This window comes from Physcomitrium patens, chromosome 4 (genome assembly GCF_059467195.1).
Source record: "Physcomitrium patens ecotype Gransden chromosome 4, ASM5946719v1, whole genome shotgun sequence".
NCBI lineage: Eukaryota > Viridiplantae > Streptophyta > Bryopsida > Funariales > Funariaceae > Physcomitrium > Physcomitrium patens.
This window is the reverse complement of record NC_143413.1, coordinates 17,429,576-17,445,421: the sequence shown is the minus strand read 5'-3', so window position 1 is coordinate 17,445,421 and position 15,846 is coordinate 17,429,576. Positions and strand designations below refer to the sequence as shown.

Sequence of the window (15,846 nt, the reverse complement as noted above, 5' to 3'; positions counted from 1 at the left end):
AATAAATGTAGCATGTTATTTTGTGAAGGGGGGTATACCAATAAGTTAAGATGATTGATGTCTATTCAATTAATAGACATCAATTTTGGATGAATATAATAATTGGATATAGTCATTAATTTGAATATGATGTATTCTATGGATAAAGAAAATTGAAATGATATCCATTATAGAAATTATGATGAATATTGATTGGATGGATGAAACTTAAATTATTAATAGAGTAATCATTCAAAATAATTAATTACTATTAATTTTTGTATTGAGTTTTACGACATCCAATTGGGATGCGCTTAATTTATTTCATACAGGCCATATCATGCCAACTTAGACAATTGAATTATGGCTCATGAAAGCAAAAACAATATTTGTGGCACATATGAAGTGTTTATAAATGACTACACTAGTGTAAATATCTTTGTTGTATTTATCACTCCATTTATCAATCTTTTCAGGGCCATCATCCATTGCCAGCATTTGAACTCCATGGTAGCTGTCTAATGCCCCAGTCTTATGAAACATAGGTGGTGCTTATTGAGTTTTCTTGAGTCTATATCAACATTCATGACTGTGTCAAGCACTCCTAGCAGCTATTCTCATTGTCCAACTCTACCTTCTCATGTGCAAGTAGAGTGAAATGAGGAGCTCCGACAGACCTGAAGAGTAAATCAATTCCTTGAATCCCTTGGTTCCCATAAGCAGTTGCTAATTACCAACTGATTCTGACCCCTTAAAAAGCCACTCATGGTCGTTCGTTCAGTCTGACATCGTGTTAAAGTATGATAATTCAAAATTTGTGAGGGTGTGTTGATGTCATCAAACTTAACTTCCTGTTTAGAAGGAATTGAGCAGCACAACATCAAGGAACTTTACTAAACTGGAAGCCAAGAAATTGGCAGTAATTGAATCAAGAGATTGCTCGCAATATGATCTCCCCTTCCTTCTCAATGCGCACAAATGAAGTACACGTTCGCCTTCGACTCAGTTTGTGGTGTAAATAGCAACGTCATCCTTTCCAGTGCAACTATGCACCAAAGCTGGTGGGAATAATCCCAAAGATAACCACTATTGTGCCCCGCCTGCCTCATTAAACTCCATCTCTGTCGGGACCAGCATCACTACACAAAATCTTACTAATCTAAAATGGAGATCCAGCCATTCCAGGAAATAACTCGGAAATTTTATTGAAAACGTCCATAACCTGCATAGTTCCAGGTCAAATGATCAAGATCGCGTCAATGGGTCATCGTTACCACCAAGACCTTCGTATTAGGGAAGATGTAAAATTAACCTGTACCATTACTTACAGCAAGGAAAAATGTTCTAATGCTTTAAAGCTTTTAAAAAGATAAGAGCAGTCACAGTGAATACGTACCTCCTTGTCATTCTGGTACTTAGTAATATTTAATGGATTTGTGGAACACTGTAACAATCACAGTAAAAACACTGGCTATTAGAACAAGTGCGATAATACGAACACCATGCATTATTTGTTGGTTGATGTTCCCTTCCCACCTTCCATCAGCCAACTAAATAGACACCTGACCCACCATTCATTCATAATGACATTTGCCATAATCTCGTCTCGAGCAAGACCATTTTAATGCACAATCTCGTCATTTATGAGTGCGACCACAACTTACATCCATGATAGCAGCCTGGACTTTCGGGTTCTGGAAGGCTACTGCAACTTCTGGATTTGCCATGATCTTTGCTACCACTTCTTCAGGAGTCAGCCCAATTTGCTCTGCAGCAGAAAGGTGGACATACTTTCATACTCGAAAGAAAACAGTACATACACAGCAGAACAATCGTTAAGGGAAAGAGCTAGTCACAACTTGACTATAAATGTAAAAGTATCACAGGAATGTAATCGAAATGTGATATGCACCCTTCTGAACGTACCAAATTGTTGCTTGACCTCGGTGCTGTTGAGATCGAAGTTCTTAAGCATGTCCGACATGCGGTTGTCCCAAGCACCATCTCCGCCCATGCTATTCCTGTAGTAGACAAGCCCAAGTCAAGGTTAAACCAGATATAAATTTGAGTCGTGTTTCTCTAGCAATTTACCACAGCAATAATCGATAGACACAAATTACCACTTTTCTAGTCTCTGATTATCTCTAGTAGATCTGCTTAAGAAACTTACAGCATATCTTGCAATTGTTGCCGATACTGAGGGTTTTGCATCATCCCTGCATACATACTCGCTAGATTAGCCTCCAAATGACCTCTCAACCATACGATACTTCTGAGTATGAAAGTCATAAAACTTTTCGACGATCCTCTAGAAGTCGCGTACGTGCAGCTATTGTTCTTAAATATCCATTCTGTAACGCAAAACCAATTCGAATATATATACTAAATCATGGATCACTTTCACAAACAGTGCACTTACATTTAAAGGTGGTTGGGTTCCTCATTTCCTCAGGTAAGTACCTGAAAAATGTGTAATGGAAAGCATTAGCAACCACGATAACCATCCATTCACTACTCATCCACTAGCAGCATCAATGTATACATCTTAACTTTACAGATTAGTAATTAGTGGATATAATAGAGTGCATGTCAGAAAGAGCAGCACAGTGAAAGTCAGAATATCTAGTTGACGACCCCCGAAAACAAAAGATGGGTCAAGGTCTAAATAGCCATACGGATAAACCATCTTTTGAACTGTTGGGTCCTCCATCATCTTCTCCAACTGCTCCACACTAAAAACAGTCTGCTTTGCTTTTCCCGCAGAATCCCATGCTGTTAACCATAACGAACAGCCCCATCCATTTGAGAAATTTTACAAGGTACCTCGAATTCTCTCGGTGCATGTTTCAAACTCTCTTTCAGGATTCACAAATGAACACAGTGCGCAGACAAATTTAAGACACAAGGTAAAGGGAATTCAAAAGCGTATTAATTGAGAAACCGTACGGTCGTTCGAAGGACCAGCCCCGGCTCCACTGTAGCTTCCACCCTTAGAATCTACCACCTTGCATCCCACAAGCGCCTCATGTTTCAGATTTTCAGTGTGCTCAAAACAATTGACGATTATAGTCATAAGCAAGAAAGTTCAAGATATGGGCATCGTACAAAAACACTTGCTAAAGAAAGCACTCTCGTTGTCAAAGAAATGTTTCACTCGGTCCTCTCAAAAGTCACGCCGTACGCTGGGTTTCCATTGCTATAAGAATATAAAGATAAATCTTAATATTTACAAATACCATTCGCTGATGCAGTTCAGGTGAACAACCAAGAGCCCTAATTAGAGTCAACTCGAAGTTTCCAAATCACTCCACTCGGTTTAATATTGGAAGATGAAACCGGTACAAACTTAAGGACCACAGAGGTTACCTCAGAATCTGCGAAGAAAGGCCTAGTAGGCTCTTGAGCTGATGGGGATTGATCGCTAAATCTTGAGGCTGCTGCAGCTGCTGCTGCTTGCTGCTCTCTTTCTAAGATTTCGGTTGCGTTGACGTCTGTGAAGGCTGTAGAAAGAACACGAAGTAGACAAATCAAATCGGGTAAAACGAGGGCCGTCATAAAAACACGTCAAAAAGGATTTCATAAATAACTGCCTACACAATCGGTTTGTTATCACGAGGAATATATCCAATAAGTGTGGACCGTCACAGGCTGGAGGAATGGATGCAGCGGCAATATTCAGAAAAAAGACACAAATTGCAAAGCTCGTAAAAGAGTTGGTTTTCAAGAGATCAAATTCACAAGATAGTCATTGCGTCAACTTACCAGCTATCTTGGGTTCGGTAGAAGATTTTGGTGTCTCACTTACGACAGAAGGCTGAGATGACGTCACATTAGGAGAAACATCGACTGGTGCTGCAGCAGCTGCAGCACTAACAGGAGAAGAAACGGACCCGGTAGGAGGCATGGGGAACGGGAACCCAGCGCCTGGTGGAGGCATTGGCATGCCAGCAAATGGATTGCCACCAGGTGCTCCAAACGGACTAGCACCAGGGCCCCCAGCGCCCCCGCTCATTGACTTCAACATCTGTTGCATTGCGTATCTCTGCACAAACATCGTGATAATTCTAAAACTCTGAATATTCGTTTCTAACTGTAACTATGATTCAGAGATCAGTAAACTGTGAACGCCGAGACCACTTAACACTACATGTGAAGACACAGAAAGTTCATTTTTTTTAGTAATAGTAGTATTAATAGAAGGAGGATAAAAACAAGCCGAGAAATAAGCTTGACCTTCACGCTGTTAGCACCCTGCGAGCCAAAAAAAACCCAACACAAATCAGTCATGACCAAATCATTGGTATCCAAAAAAACAAAAAACAAAACAAAACAAAACAAAAAAAACAATTTTTTAGTATCTGCCCTAAGTAATACAGACGATCTACATCAACATCGGCATAACCTAAATTTCCTGATTTTTAATTGAAATAACCATACAAATTGTGAGAAGCGTCTTTATTACGAAGTCAGAGGTTTTAGTAGCAGTAGCTTGGCCCCAAAAGCGCTTGGACTACTCAATACTCACAAAAGAGAATAGTGCTGAAAGACCCACTCCCACACCGATCCATAAAAGAGGTGATCCACTGCAAAAATCGATGTAGTTTGAACCATTAAACACGCATACCTTGAGAAATTCTAAGTGACGAATGCTTTTATTCAGTACAGGTGAATAAATACTTGGCTAGTAAAAACTTGAAGATACTCAAAAGAAGCAATTCAATCCCCCATTAGCTAGCCTTCACAAATACATTTTACTTACCACATTCGAAATCGGTAAATCTCTGCTACCTAAACTAGCATTACCTTCAGAATGCACTCACCCGCTAGGGTTACGTTTCTGAAAGCAAATAAAGCAAACTACATGAAAGAGTACCTAAGAGTAATCGAAAAAATTTCTGCAAAATGAAGCCAATAAGGTTACTGAATACAATGTACAAAAGAAGAAAAACGGAGGAGGAAGTAACAAACGTACATGTAAGAAGACCCAGATCCTTGCGATTCAGCGATGCTTTCAATGTACTCATTCGAATCATTCTTGGTAACAACGTACTCCTCTTGCTCTGCCATTAAACAATAGTTTCATTATGTTGAAACCTTCGTCGTAATCAGGGCAACATAGCGAAGTTGATCAATGACTCATGGCTGAATTTTCATGATCATGATCCAACAGAAGCACATCCGACACTAAGTGACTCCCGCATTACAGTATCACCTTTCATATTTAAGCTGGGTGGAAATGTTTTCATTTTCACCCTCAATATTCATCCCCTGAGTTGCAGAGACATAATAGATACAATCCACTTTCGCAGAATTTTAAAAAAAGAATATGTAAAATTCAAATGCTCCGCATTTTTTATTAAAAAACATCCGGAGCTCATCACAAAGTCTTCACGGGCCCACTCCAAGCATCAGAAGTAAGATTATTGACTCCGAAAGCCTCAACCAAATCCCAAGAGACCTTCCAAAACCCTAACTCAACCAACTAAACCCCAAAACGCTTCTCACGCAAGCAGCAAATGCGCAATCCAGAAAGGAATTGACACTGACCTGGGGTGGACTTCCGAGCAGCTGCCACAATACCCTCCGACCTAGAACCTTTCTTCCCGCATCTCCCACACTCAATCCCCACGTCCCGCAGCTTGGCGCCCCTCATGAACCTCTGCGCAGCCACCTGGAATCCCTGCTGCCCTTGCCTGTGCCCCGACCCAGCCCTAGCACTGGACACCACAAAGCAAGCGCGCGATGAAGCTACGCTGCTGCCTGCATGGAAGACCCGCGACTCCATGGCCATCTCTCAAGCTCAAAAAACTAAGCTCAAAAACTCCCTCAATTTCTAGACCGGTTCTGAACCGTTTCCGATACGGCTTGCGGGCGCCGAAAGCCCTTCCTTGCAAGCCTTTCCTACTCTCGAACGATCCAATTCGCCCTCTCACCAGCACAATCTTGCAGCGACGACAACAGAGCACCAGTAGCAGCAACCTCGCTACGTCCAAAGAGACTCCGCCATCGCTGCACAGGGCACTTGAAGACTCTATACGACCAGCGGACGCAGAACCTAATTCAAGCGGTAATGCACCTCCAGCGCTGGCATGCTTGGTATGTTCGTGTTCATCCCTTAAGTAAATGTACACCGACCGGCGGTCGCAAGAGGAAGAGTGGGTGAGACATTATCCGAATGGTGAGAGATGAGAGCAGAGATCGATTCCCCGCTGTTGTCCACATCACTCCCATCGGTGGATGTTCCTCTTGGATGACATCTGGCGCTGATTACATCCATTCGTGTTCCCCGTGCTTCGGAAAGTGTCCATTTGGGAAACTCGTTTGTGTGCGAGTGTGACACCCCTCTTGATGCTCTATATTTTGGTTGTCTCCTACAAAACTGAGCTCTTTTTATTCATCTTTTTTTAGATGAGAAGAAATACTTGTTTCTTATGAGCACAAAATAATGTGTGATGGGGAATCTTTAAGCACTGTTGGATTGGTGCGATCTACTTGCATTTGTAGACCAAGAACGGCTAAATTCATTGTTTTGGGTTAAATACTTGTTTTTAAAATTATAAATGAATAGAGTCTTAAAAATTATTCATATTTACAAGTAATCTATTATAATACATATATATATCCTGAAGAACCAATATTTAAATTATTTATTTTTGTATTTTATGCATAAAAAATTAAAATAAAGAAGAAATCCAATAATTATTTTATTATATGTAATAAATTAAAATATAAAAGATATTAATAAATGGATAAATATAATATTATATCTTTACAATGTATTAGATAGATTAAGTATTGATTTTATATGCACTAATCGAGATTACGACAATGTATAAAATATCCTAACTTTATATAATTTAGTTGCAATATAAATATATATATATATATATATCCTCATCAAATTCTTTAATAATAATAATATATAAAATTATATTTATTAAAAAGAAAAATAAAAATATTTTTTATAAGATTTTATATTTTAGAATAATAAATTATATAATATAACTTTATTTATTTATTTATTTATTTATTTATTTTATACTCTAAATAATAAACTACATGTTGATACAATTTTAAATATCAAAAGGTATAATTTCTAAAAGTGTGGTTATTTAAGATCAAATCATTTTCAAACAATGTTAAGAAGCTATATTTTATCTTCAATTTATTATATATAATTTTTCTTAAGTGCATGCATAGAAATTTAATATTCAATGACTTTAAAAAATATAACGTAAAGGTCTTTAGATTTATTTAAATATGTATTATAAATATTATGGATTTTAAAGTATTTAAATTTTTAATTTATTATTTTACCTTAAAAAAATTGTGTAAAAGTATAATTATTTTATTATAAAATATTTGCATATAAAAGAAGTTTAATTTTACATTTGTGATTTATTCAAATTTTTTAAAAAAATCCTTTGGCTATTATATTCTTTAAAACATCAAGCATTAATTATTTATTTTTGAAAAAAAATAATTAAACCAATTAAATTATGCTATATTTAATCATATAAAAAATATCAAATTAATATTTATTATGAAGGAGTTAAGTTGCAAATAACATGTTCAAATACCAATAAATATCTATTTATGATTTCTATATAAAATTCTCTATGTTATTTAAGCTTAAGAGAGTTTTTATAAATTATATATATATATATATATATATATATATATATATACATAGTTAAAATAAATTATTAACACAACACCGTAGAATTATTAGAATGATTCCTTCCAACAACCTTTTGGTACTTCTACCTTGTGGTTATTCTTTTTATATATATATAACATGTCTCCAAAACTAATTTCCTATATTTAATGCTTCCATACTTAGAGAAATCTTGATATTATGCCTAGCTTGTCTATACCTCCTTCATCTCATTTAATATTCTTCTACAACTTCAAATAAGGAAGGATTATGTTGTAAAAATAATTGCAATTGTTTTTAATTAAGTCGGTGAAGCAGACATCTTCTAGTATGTTGTCCAATATGATTATTCGAAGCTTAAATCCTTTTAGATGCAAGTTCTATCAAAGTTGATTGTGATGCAAGTTGTTGATTTCAATCCAATGAGAATAATACTTTGTAAAGTTGTTGGATGACTAGAACGTTGTCTAGAATTTGTTGTTAGACATTGTTTTAATATATAAAATTTAGCTTAGAAATGCAATGAACATCATCTTATCAAATAATTTCAACTAAATTGAAAGTTCTTCTTATATTTCAAGCTTATGGATATAGACTCTATTACCATTCTTAAAGTCACTACCAACATTGTTAAATATCAATTTACATTTAAACAAATTCTAAACAATGCTTCTAAAAATCCTAAAATAAACCAATTAAGCTTTAATAAAAGCATAATCAAGCCTTAAAAATTCCAATGAAATCCTAAAGAGACCATAGTTAAATCCTAATTAACTTCTAACCAATTTTAAAGCAAATTCTAACTAAATTCTAATTGAGTTATTACAACTAAAATATTTTTTTTAGCTATTAAAAATCTAAATATAAATATATTAGGATAAAAATTAATTTATCATTATTTATATATTAATAGAAATTAAATAGACTTATAAGTTATAAGAATCTTACTACAAAAAAATTATGAGAATAGAATTTTAATAAGTCTTGAAAGCAATTATCTTAATTAATTTATTATTTTTGTTTATTATCAAGTATTAATGTTTATTTATTAAGACTCATTTCTACATTAGCTTTCTATATATATTTATTACATATAAAAAACTTATAAATTTTAGTTAGTAGTTTAAAAAAGCATGAAAAAAACCTCGTGTCTTTTTGGTTATATAAAAAATATGATTTATAGGTGATTTAAATTAATATTATTACTATAAAAAATTACTGAGATAAAAAATCTAGCCTTAAATTTATATTAAAATTATATTATTAATTTAATTTTTTTTAGAATTTATTAAAATTTTATTTATAATTTTCTAAGAATGTTTAGAATAATTTTCAAGACCTTAGTTAAAAATGAGTTTTATCACCTTGGAAGCCATTTTGAAGAAATAAAATAAGATTTGAAAATCATGTAAGACCTTTAGGCTGATTGGATGTTTTTCAATACCATGGCATAGTCAAAAATTCAAAAATATTAGTTTTACTAATAGAAAATAGGATGACTAGCAGCTAATGTAGTCCTTACACAAAGGGGGATATATAAATAACATATGGATTGTAGTACATAGTTTGTAGGTAGGATGATAAGACATAAGGTCTTGTAGCTTCTATAGGATATCCAATAATAAAAGACTCTTCATTGAAGTTAGCTTATAATTTAAAGTGTTGGATAAATTTTACTTCCATACTTAAGCAATATTCCACTATAGAAGGAGTAGTATGATTTGGTGTAGATATTGAAGCAACTCCAATAATCTCTATATTTTTACTTCTAATAATTCTTATTATTTCTTATGGTGGTAAATTAAATTGATGCATTACAAGCATTAATTTGTTTATTTGCTATTGAATTTGTATCATTGCACTCTTCATTTCAAAAAGTTATTATATAATAACATAATAGAATAAGAAATATCTAATATCAATAAAGGATAGTAGAAGAATTGACTTCTGAATAAAAAAAAATTCTAAAAACAATATCATTTTGAAGTGGATAATATACAACTTTCAATATGCTTATCTTATAAAAAAAATAATAAAAAAATAAATTCTCTCTTAATTAAGAAAATATAAAGCTTTTATATTGTAAGTGCACTCTCATCAATATATCAAAGATTCAAATTTAAATAAACAAATAAGACATATATCAAAGAAATATAACAAAATTATATATATATATATATATATATATATATATATATTGAGGGGCACGTGTCTAACTTGCAAGATAAGTTTCCTATATGTGTATCACATGGCCAACTTATACTACAAGTTGCTAACATATGTAACATGTGGCCAACTTGTTGGCTTAGTTTTCAACCTATCAATCACTTATAAACACACATAAAGTCAAATCTATGTCTATAAGGCTTCTAAAAAGCTTTTCTACAAAATATTACCAAATTTATATATTATTATTTACTTCTATTTAATTCCTCTTATCTAAGTAATTATTAATTTTGAGTAAAAAACTTAAAAATTAGTAAAAATATAAGAATAAGCTTAAACATTATAAGATAGACATATGGCCATGTTATGATATGATTGACTTTACCATCTAGTGAATGAACAATATTCAAAAAAATGTTGATTAAATTTAAAATAGTTTCTACTTTTTAATATTTATAAGATTAAAACATTCAACAATTGACTTTACAAAATTAACTCAATTCAACTAACTCATTAAAATTTAATTGATTGGTTTTAAATAGAAAATATCATTTGTTAATACAATTAAGTAAAATATTCATCAAAAAATTTATAAACATCAATATATATATATATATATATATATTGGTGTTGATGCTGACATAAATTCAATTTTAAGGCATATAATCACATACAAACAAAATTAAAATACAAATTATCATAAAAATATTAGTTAATTGAAACTTCATGATATATATATATATATATATATATATATCTATATATATATAGATAATAACATTAGATATTTTATGTAAAAAATTAACAACTAAGTAGTTAAAATTAAATATTAATTTTTATTTCAAGATGTATAATTATAAATAATATTTTAAAAATAAAATGTTGTAAAGATTGAGTATAATCTATTGATCATTCTTATTGTTTTGCTATACTTATATAATTTAATGACTTAGTTTTTTAGGATTAAATATCATTTGCTACGAATTTATGATATTGCCTTTGAGACAAATAAAAGTTTAATCATTAATTGAAAAAGCTTTTGATCTACAATGAGATTAAATTAGATGTTTGACATAATATCCAGTAATTCTGAAATTAATGTAAAATAATGCAAGATCCACAAAACAAATCATGCAATGTCACTTCTAATTTTAGATTTATATTATGTAACACAAGATTTGAGTTCATGACTAAAAAAATAAAATAAAAATCTTATAATCATATTTTTATTTCTATAGAAGTCAAAGCATTCTGCTTAATCCTTTTTTTGTTTTAATAGGATAGTTCAGTAACATAATCAGAATTTAATTATAAATTAAGAACAGTTGCATATTACCTATTTTCAGATTACTATCATGCAAACTTGATATAAGTACTTGAAAAGAAAAGAAAAGAAAAGAATCATTCAAAGGCATGACAAATATTGAATAATCATTGAGAATATAGTAGATGCTCAAAGTTGTAAAATTTTCAACTAACCCATTAAAAACCATTATTTATTTCACTTATATTTTAAAATATAACAATGAAGTTCAAAATATTAAAAATGTAATTATAAACCACCATTCAAAATATTCAATGTGGAGCTGTAATAACCTAAGAAGTGAGGTCAGTTCATTAAACTATAGCCACATGATTTCAATTAACAAAGGAAATTAAATTAAATTTCGTTTGTTCATGGCTTGCTTCCATTCTAACCTTAGAATGACATCCTTGAAACTTTCCAAAATTAGGGTGACAGGTGGTTGCGAGGGCGGTGGTGATAGGCCAGTAGGTCGCATCCACCTTTAGCCGTGCAAGGCGGCGGAGATAGGGTGCGGCGGTGGAGGTCCAGGTGGAGGGTCACGGCTGTGGGGGGACAGGGACGGGAACGGGTATGGGGGCGATGATCAAGGGAGCTCCCATCGCCGCGTCTGAAATGTTGGCCGTGTGAGTCTCCTCTCCTCTCTCGCTCCTACTGCCGCGCGAATCCCCCTTCGTCTTCGGCTTCGATTTCTCTACCAACTGTGTCCTTGAGCTTCTTCTAGGCTGTGGTGATTCTCGTGTGGCATGACCTCAATCGGGTCACCGTTTTTCTTCTTCTTTTTTTTTTTTTTTTTTTTTTTTTTCTTATTCTGCTCTGTGTTGCAATCGTCTTGATTACCTCTTCATCTCATCGCAGCTCACCCCGTTTCTCACTCCGCACAAGTTTGCTCAGCTGCATTCCTTCCCTCAGCTGCAAAATTCTGTGGTCTATTGTGGCGGGGTGTTCGATCCCACGATCGTCGTGCCCTGTTTTGTACCATGGAATTCCTCACTTCATCGGCCTTGCTTCGAGAATCAGCTTTAGGTCATCTTGAGAATTGGGGGTGATTTGTTGGAGGATTCTCGCCCATGATCACAGACGGTAGCGCATGTGAACCTTTCGCCAGCGTCTTTTATTCAGCCAGATAGGACATGTCAGCCGGATGGTGATAGTGCAAGGACGTAGGAGATGTTGGGTTAGGCAGGTTGAATTTTAGTGCTATGCCCGACAGCTAGTTCCTGCTTTACCGGATACTTGTATTCATAGCGCACTGGGGTGCGGTTAACCGTAAGGTGGAGCACGATGGGTTCCTCCGCGATGGACGCCATGCAAGTCCTCTTCTCAGCTTTTGACACTGGGATGTCGAGCGTGTGGCGAGAGGAGGATCGTTCATGGCGTAACGAAGACAGGCAGTGGAGAAGCGAAGATATCGAGTACAGAAAAGAGGAAAGGGAATGGCGGGAGCAAGAGAAAGACATGAGGGAGTCGGAGCTCAGGTGTTTTGTCTTGCCTTCCTTTGCAATTACGCTACCTGTATTGCTTAAGACATATGTTTTAGGGGTTTAAGGCTTCGATCGTATTTGAATGTGCTACTGAACTGGCCGTGCCTCATTGCGGTATTGCAAGTTAAGAATACTCTATTAAAAAAATTAGAATTAAAAATATAGCTACTAACTAAACATACCTGCTGATATGAAAATATAGACCACGACTGGTATCATCATCTAAGTGAGACTTGCCAGAGATTTAAAAATGCTTTCATCTCCCATTGATTTTATGCGTTTAAAGCTAGTGCATTTCTGAGTATAAGAGACGATCGACCGTCAACAGAAAGGTTCTAAAGCAACCTTGTAGAAAATTGAGCTAATTTTTCATTGCTTTGCCATATTTAGTACTTCGATTTGGAAACTTGGATCGAATGTGGGCGCAGGAGTTAAATAAGATCACTCACTCTCCAAACTAGGGTTTTGTATTTTTATCGATAAAAGTAAGTGGGTTTGAATGTTCTGTAGAGGCAAACTTCAGTAACTCCTACTGTAAATTACATGTTGAAAATTTTAAGGCAGCTGTATGGTGATCCATGTGGAGGACCATATATTTATTCTGCTCATGCAAGCCACTATTTGATAGTATGAAACTATTGCTCCGAAAAATAAACATTTGTTGCAGTGCAGCTTTAATACGTGAGCTCAATAAAAATCGGCAAGAACTTCATTATAATTTGGAAGTTTGGCTCTACTATTTGTTGTAACTTTCATCGAATTAACTTAGCCTCTTCGCAAATGCCTTCCATTCAGAGATCTTACAGACATACAAAGTGGCATCTAACTTGGATTTTTGGAAGCAGATGGCGAGAGGAAGACATGGAGCAGCGACATGTGGATAATGCAAGATATCTCTGGGCTAGGTACCTTTTCATGATTTCTATCTGACAGAGGTAGATCCTGTAATATTTGATTGAGATAGGAAGTGTTTTTGTTATCCGCAGTATAAATTCAACGATAGTGAGGATTGCTGACCGTCTAGGATTCTTGGACTTGAGATTCGCATGATGTTTGGGACTTCACAAAGGTTCTAAAATTTGCAGGATTTTTTGTAATTGGGGCGGAATTACAGAAGCTCTTGGGTAGCATATTTTGTGGTCACTTTGTCAGCATATGGGCGTTTCTTAACCATAATGTCTGAGAAATTTCTTGTAATTTTGTGACGCAGATTTGTGGAGAAGAATCGGAGGGATGTAGAAGAGAAATCGGAACAACTTAAAGCAGTTTCGAGCCTTGCTGCGCTCTTTGCAGGCTTTGCTGTAGTGACACTAACGCAATTTGGGTTTGACGCGGACACTGTAGGAATTGTATGGATTGCGCTATATGGAGTCTTGACTGCGTTAGTGGTTGGTCTCATGACTATCTCCATGGTGACTTGCACCCTCATCCTGGGCAGCATATTGAAGAACGGAAAGCTTTATGTTAATGAGGAAGCGGAAGAGGAATTTATGTTCATGTGTAAAGCGTTTGTAAGGAACCACAGAGATAATCCTGATCTGAAACCACCCTCCCCACGACGAACATTTGAGGCATTTTGGCGGATCAGGTGTGAGACAGATTGGCGACGTTCCTTCCAACTGTTTGCATTAGGTGTTTTGTCCTTCTTGGTTAGTCTAATACCGATAGGATGGATCAAATTCTCATATTCCCCTGTCACAGCTGGCTTGTTTATGGGCATTGTAGGAATTTCAGTTATTGTTTGGGGATGTGTCCAGTATTCATGGGGCACACATATGACCAGTAACATACATAGCTTAGAGGAGCACAAAATCAGAGAGGACCATGCAGGTCTTCCGTTCGACTGGCATCTTTCCCCCCTCCCATCAAACAAACTCTGATACCATCACACTGATCAATTTAGACAAGTTTTATAGCCACTTTTCATTTTTTTTATTTATTAGGTCAAGGGCTCTGACATTGGGGTCAATCAACTTTGACTAAGAGCCCTAACGAAACGTCTGCCCTGTGAAAATGTACATCAATCCAATTCTGCACTACAAAAAAATTAATGTGCGTGTTCACTTATTTGTGATTGTGAACCGAAAATAAGAAGGGTGGTCATAGACATACACTTGCTCCAGAATTCAAAGAATTTTGACAGTACACACAGGAATGAAGCTGAGCTCTTATTCTTAGTGTGGAGGTTCTCAGATTGGTTTAAACCAGGAATTCAAAGCTATGATTCATGACGGCAAAGATCCAGAATTTGAGCAAAATTTGGGGTACATTGAATTCTACATGGAATCAGAGATTTCTAAGCCGTTCAAGCTTGGGCTTAGACCTCTCATCTACCAGCAACCTTGTGCAGTTGTAGAAAAGGCTACATTTCTACATAGTTCTGGAAAGTGGTGGACAATTCTGTGTTACTATTTCTCTGCTACTTTCCATGTACTCTGGAAGTATTAAAAACTCTGCAGCCCTCTCATCACCTGATCCAGATTAGGTGTGGAACTGTAGTTTGTGACAGGCACCAATGAAAGTGGTGTGCAGGCAGACTTGGGAGCAGCAACAGATGATGAGGAGGAGCTGAGAAAACTGGCAAATAGTACATGCAGGTAAAGTTTACACATACTGTTTGATGGTGCAACACCATATTACAGATAATCGAATGCATCAAGCAAGGATGCCCTAGTCTAGTATTGTACCACCTGTAATTTCTAACAGATCATAGTTTGTTTGTGATTCTTTTTAATGTGCATAGGGGCAACTTCATCAATGTATCCTCTCACTTCCTCCCAGGCTCCCCTCCTTTGCTTTCACCAGCCCCTAGAGCTCAGATAGTATGTGAGGCCATGAGGAGCTATGCAAGGGTAGGGCAGTGCATGGCTAAGCTAGGGCTTGGCTGGAAAGAAGAAGAAGCAAGGGAGAGGCAGGTTAATGGGGACATGGTGGGGCTGTGCATTGGCTGTGTTGTTCTGAGTTTGCATCCCTTGTCACAATTCAAAAGCCCTGCATTGCTCCTCCATTTCTTTCACCTTCTGCATGAGGAGGAGGAGGGAGCCTTGGATTCTGTGTTGACTGGTAAAGCTTGGATTAAGGCTTGGTCTATGGCTTTCTGTTGGCCCCACTTGTTGCCATTTATCCAATTTCTATATATATATATATATATATATATATGAATGTGTATAAGATTTTTTTTCATTTTTATTTTTAGTACAAAAAATGGTTTTCATTTTGTAAAAAACAATGGTCGGTTGCCTACAATTGAATAAAAA

The 15,846-nt window shown here is 35.3% G+C and overlaps 2 protein-coding genes across 2 annotated transcripts; one reads left to right on the top strand and one right to left on the bottom strand.

Moving 5' to 3' along the window:
* Positions 1 to 844: 844 nt before the first annotated feature.
* On the bottom strand, positions 845 to 5,964 carry LOC112281830 (protein TIC 40, chloroplastic). The gene is made up of 14 exons (XM_024518754.3): positions 5,527 to 5,964; positions 4,952 to 5,039; positions 4,505 to 4,562; positions 4,213 to 4,230; positions 3,742 to 4,021; positions 3,346 to 3,479; positions 2,926 to 2,983; positions 2,655 to 2,751; positions 2,399 to 2,439; positions 2,150 to 2,195; positions 1,906 to 2,000; positions 1,644 to 1,747; positions 1,376 to 1,423; positions 845 to 1,201 (listed from the first exon to the last, which is right to left on the bottom strand). Exons 1-14 carry the CDS (start codon positions 5,768 to 5,770, stop codon positions 1,139 to 1,141), a joined length of 1,374 nt encoding a protein of 457 aa, XP_024374522.1. The 5' UTR covers positions 5,771 to 5,964; the 3' UTR covers positions 845 to 1,138.
* A 5,808-nt stretch (positions 5,965 to 11,772) lies between these two features.
* LOC112280929 (uncharacterized) lies at positions 11,773 to 14,656 on the top strand. The gene is made up of 3 exons (XM_024516888.3): positions 11,773 to 12,583; positions 13,435 to 13,494; positions 13,800 to 14,656. The coding sequence occupies exons 1-3, from the start codon at positions 12,390 to 12,392 to the stop codon at positions 14,467 to 14,469; spliced, it is 924 nt and encodes a 307-aa protein (XP_024372656.1). The 5' UTR covers positions 11,773 to 12,389; the 3' UTR covers positions 14,470 to 14,656.
* Positions 14,657 to 15,846: the final 1,190 nt, after the last annotated feature.